This window comes from Drosophila serrata, unplaced genomic scaffold (assembly GCF_035046125.1).
Source record: "Drosophila serrata isolate PLE 108 unplaced genomic scaffold, ASM3504612v1 contig_360, whole genome shotgun sequence".
NCBI lineage: Eukaryota > Metazoa > Arthropoda > Insecta > Diptera > Drosophilidae > Drosophila > Drosophila serrata.
In genome coordinates this window covers 692,811-699,327 of record NW_028257258.1, presented here as the reverse complement: position 1 = coordinate 699,327, position 6,517 = coordinate 692,811, and the positions used below count along the sequence as shown (strand labels likewise).

Sequence of the window (6,517 nt, the reverse complement as noted above, 5' to 3'; positions counted from 1 at the left end):
TGACTGGTAAATTAAATTTTCAGTTCTGAAAAACAAGGTTTATATTCCATAAATATGTGTTATCTTATGTAAGCTTTAATTAAAGCCAAACCAACCCCCTAAAAATATAAAAACAAGACACCTTGGGTATTTCATAGTCGGTTCCATCGACTTGGCCTTCCTTTCTCATTTTGGGGTTGTATCAGCCACCCTTGGTCTAGACACTGGAAATTGCCAACGGCTTTTCCGGCTGCTGCTGTTGCAGCCTCACCTTGGGAGTCGCTTAGCTGTCTAAATATGTCACTTGAATTTGATGACGGCCACTTGCGTAGCAAAAAAAACCAAGAGGGAAAAAGAAAAGAAGTAGGAAAACTGTTGCCTGTTTTTCCACCCGCCCATTACACCCTCCTCCTTACCCCCCTTCACACATGCGATTAAGTTTCACCCCTCGCCAATGTACGTAGTGTTTTCTTAAAATATTAGTTGCCTTTTCTTCTGCCCTGCTTTCTTCTTTCTTTTTTTATTATTGTTTGGGTCTCTCGGCTGTGGGGAAATTGTTTTGCTGCTTTTTATTGTCATCTTTGTTATTTGTTATGGCTACTCCCCCCGCCTCAGTTTGCGTATCTGTATCTGTTATTTGCTCAGACTCAGTTACAGCTGCCTAGGGCTATAGTCGCACACACTCGGATATATGAGGGGACCAACCAACCAGCCCAGTTGTCATGAATAATGAAAAAGCAACGTGAATATATTTCCTTAGGTAGTTCGGCAGTGCCAAAGGGAGAGGAAGTGAGTGCACTATAGATGGTACTTCACTCTAAAGGAAACTCGATAGGAAAGAACAAGTAACTGCAGAAGTTTCCCCATTTCCCAAGCATAATTAAATAATAACTTTTGATGAGGAAAAAGAAGGCTGTTAGCTGTGGGATTTACCTTCAAGTCAAAGATATTCAATATTTAACAAGTGATAGAGTCCGATTTCTTTCACTGTTTCGGATAACCAATTGCTAATTCACTCAAAAGAGAGAAAAGTAGCTAAAGTTCTTTGTCTACTGCCAACTCATCTCCATCCACAAACAAACACATACTTCAATGGAATTCCCAGAACTTCCCCATTCACTTGTTTCGATTTGGTATCTTCTGCTTTTTTTTCTATCTTGAGACTCAAGACATGTTTCGTTTGTCGTTTGGATGGATTCGATGCTGTGCATTCGAAATTCCTTTTGGCCAGTCGTTTGGGAAAATAGAAAATCAGCAAAGCAAATAAACCCTCAATAAAGCACCAGCCAAAAGTGTCAATCGATTGGGATTCTATAACCCGGAATGAGGACGAGGATGGGGATGAGGACCTCAGCAACTAGATAAATCTCGATGCTAATTAAAAAGCGAGCTGCGTAAACTTTAAATTAACTGCCAGCCGGAAAGGGCAAATGACAGTCAATGTCAGATGAATGCAAAAATAAACAAAAAGCACGGAATATTTTCCGCTTAATGAAAAACTTGGCCCAAACGCAACGAAAAGTTCAATTCGGGCAAATGTCAGCAAAGACAGCAAAGGCAACAGCAGCAGCAGGAGCAGTACTTTGGGGCATGGAAAGGACCCCGTCTCCCTCGAAATGAAAAGTTTTTCCCACACCCTGAAGAGAGGACTGCAATTTTAGCCTCAAACCGAAGACAACCAAAATGAGTCCCCCGGATGTGGTGCAAACAAGGAAAACAAAAATGCTAAACCAACAGAATATCACAACAAAACCGAGCGAAAGATGTTGCTTGTTTGGCCCCTTCCTGTTCAAACCGCAATACAGATAAAGGCCAAATTACTTTCTGGCCAAGAAGCTGCTGCCGCCACGGACCGCAACTTGAAAGCCATCGGACAAACAAGAATGCTTCCCCCACCCGGAAAAACCAAGGGTCCTGCCTGCTTGTACTTTTTATTTTGTTTCACGAACGCCTCTCCTCGACAGATGAGTTTATGGGGGAAGCAGCGATCCTTCGGGGAAAACTTCTTCGCCAGCTGAAAAGCCGACCCTGGGGATCAGAAAAGCGGAAAAGTCTGATGCCGATGGCTCTAGTGTGTGTGATTCATAAAGATCCTCGTTGAAGTTGACTATATGCCATGGGGGAATCAGAGTGACACACACGAAACAGGAAAAGTTTTCTGAAAGTTAAAGCTTAGACAAAAAGTATTAGCTGAACATAAGAATGAGGCTCTGGCTTTTTACAGGTATTTAAAGTGGCTTTAAAAATAGTTGATATTCATTTGATAAAGATTACAAAAACGAATGATTTAAGGATCTAAAAACATTTTATTTCCATTTGTACCTCATTTTATTTCCAAGTCTCTTTCTGCAGCAGCTATGAGGTTTACTTAAAAATTAGTTTTCGGTTTTAAAAACCTAAAAACAAAATCCCTGAAAGTTGAAGCCACACGTAAACCACTCCTAATCACTTTAAGAATCCAAAGTTTTCTTTATCCAATTCGATAAGAAAAGTTTTTCCTTGCAGCTTAACCTAAGCTAAAAACTTCACCTGCAATAATCATTTGCTGCTGGCCATATAAAGCAGACATTAAAGTCACCTTACACAATCCTTGTCGACCCGGTTTGTAACCACAAAAACTGGCACACAACCAACAAAGAACCGAATTCCAGAAGTTTTCTATTGCAAAATGCCGTAACCAGACAATGTTCGTAGATGTGGGGACAAGAAGACTTTACCAACTCCAGTGCGCCTCCCATCCGAGATTCGAGATCCGAGTTTCGGGCACAAATTGTAGTCGGTGACAACCACAAAAATAAGTGTTTACAGCATTGATTACAAGGAATGGGCGGTGGCTGAGGCTGTGCCACAAACATCACCAGCAGAAAGTGCAGCACTTGATGTTGATTAGAGCCGCAGCCAGCTAGTGCTATTTTTGCATTTCTTAAGATTAGCCCCAGGGCAGTCTACACTGGGATAAGTAGCAGAAGCTTGAAGAATCTTTAAAAGAACTGAATTTCTTATTTATAGATATATTTTTAAGAATTTATTTTTGTACCGTTTAAGGGTATTTGAATTTTAGTTAGAAGCTTGAAACGCAGAGAAGGAGTCATTTCCCATCCTATAAAGCGTATATTTTATTGATCAGCATCAAATTCTGAATCGATCTAGCCTGGTCTGGTAAAAAACAAATTTTTTGAATTTTTGTTCAGAATTTTATAAGGGGTTACATCAGTAAAATTATTAAAATTTGACAAAAAATTTGGTTTTTAAAATTTTTAAAACTTGATATGTAGATTTATTAGCCCTATAAAAACTAGCTCAGAAAAGCTTTCCGAATTAATATTCAATAATTTTTGGCTTAGTTATGATACTTAAAAAACTTTGATTTACCCAAAAAAATTAGCATATAAGAATTATGATTTTATATATCTATTGATATTCAATATATTTTAGATATTTTTTACGAAGGGAAAGAAACCAATGATTTCAATTTGCATTCAATATCGTAAACAATCTTTATTCAAATACAAATTTAACAAAATTTTCAAAATGTTTTATGCGTTCAATTTATTGTCTTAAATTTAAAAGAACTTTGTAATTTTTTAAATATAAAAGCCCAATATTCTGGCATTCTAATAGAAAGCAATACAGAAAAGCTTTCCAAATTTGGATAAATGTATTTTTGGCTTACATTGCACATCCTAACCCATTATTCCATTAATATGGCTAACTACAAGGATAGACAAACTTCGTTTCTTTTTTTTGTATTAAAATGTATATTTAATTTCTTTTTATTTATATATATTTTATATTTTATTGTAAGAAGTACCCTTTCCTTTTTCCCCAGTGCACTCCCACAGCACTGCAGCTCTATGGCAGTCAGTTAGCGTGTCAGTAGTGTCAGGGGGATTGACCAGAAGTCCTGGCCAGGGGAGGATGCGGGAGCGGCTCTGGCTGGTTTTTGCGGGAATTGGTTTAGGTGTCAACTCTGTGGCCGCACACAATTGACAAACAGTGAAACCCTTTTTGTGGCACTTCCGTTGCGTTTTGTTTGCTAGTTTACAACCCGCCCAATGCCATCCAACCTTATACCCTCCCTCGGCGATGTCCTTGTGCTCCTGCTGGCTGGCTGCCTGCCTGTTGTGACAAAAGTTTATACCCCAAGCATTTGAACTGCATTTCATTATGGCGACGAGCCGTGCAACACGAACTGCTTCTGGACTTGGTAGGAGCTCCAGAGGAGGAAGCAACCCGGGGCCGAGTGCAGTGGAGCTGGCAAATGCAAATGGTGTTGGCGCCATATTGAAAGCTCGGAAAAACTCTACTACCACTGCCCTCGAATTCGCATTTTCCCCTCCCTTCAATTTCCATTGCCCGCATTTGTCAGTCTTTTGCGGTTGCCGAGGGGATCGAAGGGGGAGAGAGGCTTCCAAAGGGGTCGATGTAACCCCCAACGAAGCGTATAAGTGGCCCTTATCCCAACTGAAGGCTAGAGCGGGGCACAGACCCCTCCTCTCCTGGGCTGTATATTGTATTGGCAAATATTCTCATGACAATAGGAATTTTTATTGAATTTATGCAAAAAATTGCAAATTTCATTTGCCACTAACAAAGAGCGAGTTGTGTGTGTAGTGCATGGAAAAAGGAAAACAATTTTCCATATTTTTGCAGTTCCCAGCATGTTGTTTTTGTGTCTCTCAAAATTTTGTGTTTATGAAAAGTGGTTGCAGTTCTTGTGACAAAAAAACATTAAATTAAATGCAGGAAGTGCATTCGTTATTTGATTGAAATCTGAAATCCAAATCTAGTTTCCCCTTTTGTTTATGATTGCACTTTATTATTGTCTGCCCCCATAAAATTTACAACTTGTGATTGTGATTTTTCAATATGCATTCAAAGTCCAGAATAAAAACATTAATAAAGGTGAATAGAAAGCATGAAATTCGTTTTAGAATTCGGTACGGAGTTTCTCCAAGAAATTGGCTATATACTTCACATCCTTTGGGGTCCTATTGAACTGGCAAGCATTCGAAATTGCATACTGCGACTCGGCCTCGTTATTAAGGCGAGCCAGAGCTCCGGCCTTATAGAGCCAGGCCTTCAAGTGATGCGAGTCCAGTCTTAAGAGAACATAGTCCAGATCCATAATTGCCAACTTAAAGTCCCTTTTCCTTTTTGGGTTTTAGGTTCATTTGGAAATAATTAAATATATATGGAGAAAATGTTAACTCACTTGATTTTGGCCAAGGCACGGTTGCAATAAAGAACTGGCGAGTCGACCACATACTGAATAGCCTTCGAATAGTAATATATAGCCTTTTCATAGTTGGTACGGCGAAACTCTTCATTGCCAAATCTGAAATGAAACCGTATAGCATTATAGAAAAATATATAAATAAGTTTATATATGATTTAAGTTTGAAATGCTGCCAGTTCTGAATGAGTTTCACCTGCGAAAACTTTCTGCTACACGGTGACGATCAGCACGAGCTTCCTCCCGACACTGCTGAGTGACATCAATCTGGCACATAAAGGTAATCTGGTTAAGATTGGAACTCTTCAAGACCTTCTTAAAGGGTCTCGATGATTTCTTGCGCATTTCTCTGACGGCAACCACAAAACTGGTATCTGTAACCCCTGTTGATGGATCCACCTCGGGTTTCTTTTCCTCTTTGCCCTTGGTTCCTTGACTAAGGAATAGATTATAAAAAGTACCCTTAAGCTTAAAAGATCTACAAGGACCTACTCCATTTTATTGGCATTCAGCATGTCATCCAGCTGCCTCATCACATCCATGACTAAGGATCGTTGTGTAAGGAAAGTCTCGTCAGAGTCCATTTTTTTTTTTTTGGTATATTTATTTTTTGTTACTCTTGTTAATTATGTGATCTGTGTGGGAATGCCAAGTCAGGATTTGTATTTGGTAAAACTTTCCCTTGGACGTTTTGTTCATGGCCAACTAACTGGGCTAATCTTTTCGAGAAGGCAATTATAATTATGTTCAGTCTAATGCCTCTTGACTTCACTTCGCCGGCTGTGCAACATGTGTGCTGCAGAAAAATTCCCCCTTTTTTCGGAAATTAGACAGACTGACATCTGGCTCGTTAGCCCAGGAACAGGCAATGTGGTTTTTGGGATTAGCTCAATTAAAATTTTGTGGCATTAAAATTGTCTTGCAGACAGCAGTTGCATGACTCCGTGTAGCATATAAAATTCTATGAAAACATCATGACACCCACCAGAAAACTCCTGCCTCCACACATTTTCATCTTTGCCTGAAATTATTTAATTGAGTTTGTTTGAAAATTTCTTTTAAATTAAGAAAGTTTTTGCACGTGACGTTTGTTTTTTTTCCTATGTTTTTTCCTTTAACTTCTCGTGGTGATTCACAACTTTATTTGTCGCTGGGCAAAAAGGGTGTGGGCAGGATAAGGGTCGGATAGGGCAGCACGTGCTATCCCAGTTGGCAAAGTTTGTGCATTTTTTTATATTTCGGTTTTTTTGTGTCACAGCAAATGATAATAATCACATAAAATCACACATATGCAAGCGAAGA

The 6,517-nt window shown here is 39.2% G+C and overlaps 1 protein-coding gene across 1 annotated transcript; it reads right to left on the bottom strand.

Moving 5' to 3' along the window:
- Window positions 1–4,776: 4,776 nt before the first annotated feature.
- LOC110191829 (tetratricopeptide repeat protein 12) lies at window positions 4,777–5,954 on the bottom strand. Its single transcript, XM_020962794.2, has 4 exons — window positions 5,708–5,954; window positions 5,412–5,651; window positions 5,195–5,317; window positions 4,777–5,132 (listed from the first exon to the last, which is right to left on the bottom strand). The coding sequence occupies exons 1-4, from the start codon at window positions 5,797–5,799 to the stop codon at window positions 4,910–4,912; spliced, it is 678 nt and encodes a 225-aa protein (XP_020818453.1). The 5' UTR covers window positions 5,800–5,954; the 3' UTR covers window positions 4,777–4,909.
- Between the last annotated feature and the right edge of the window lie 563 nt (window positions 5,955–6,517).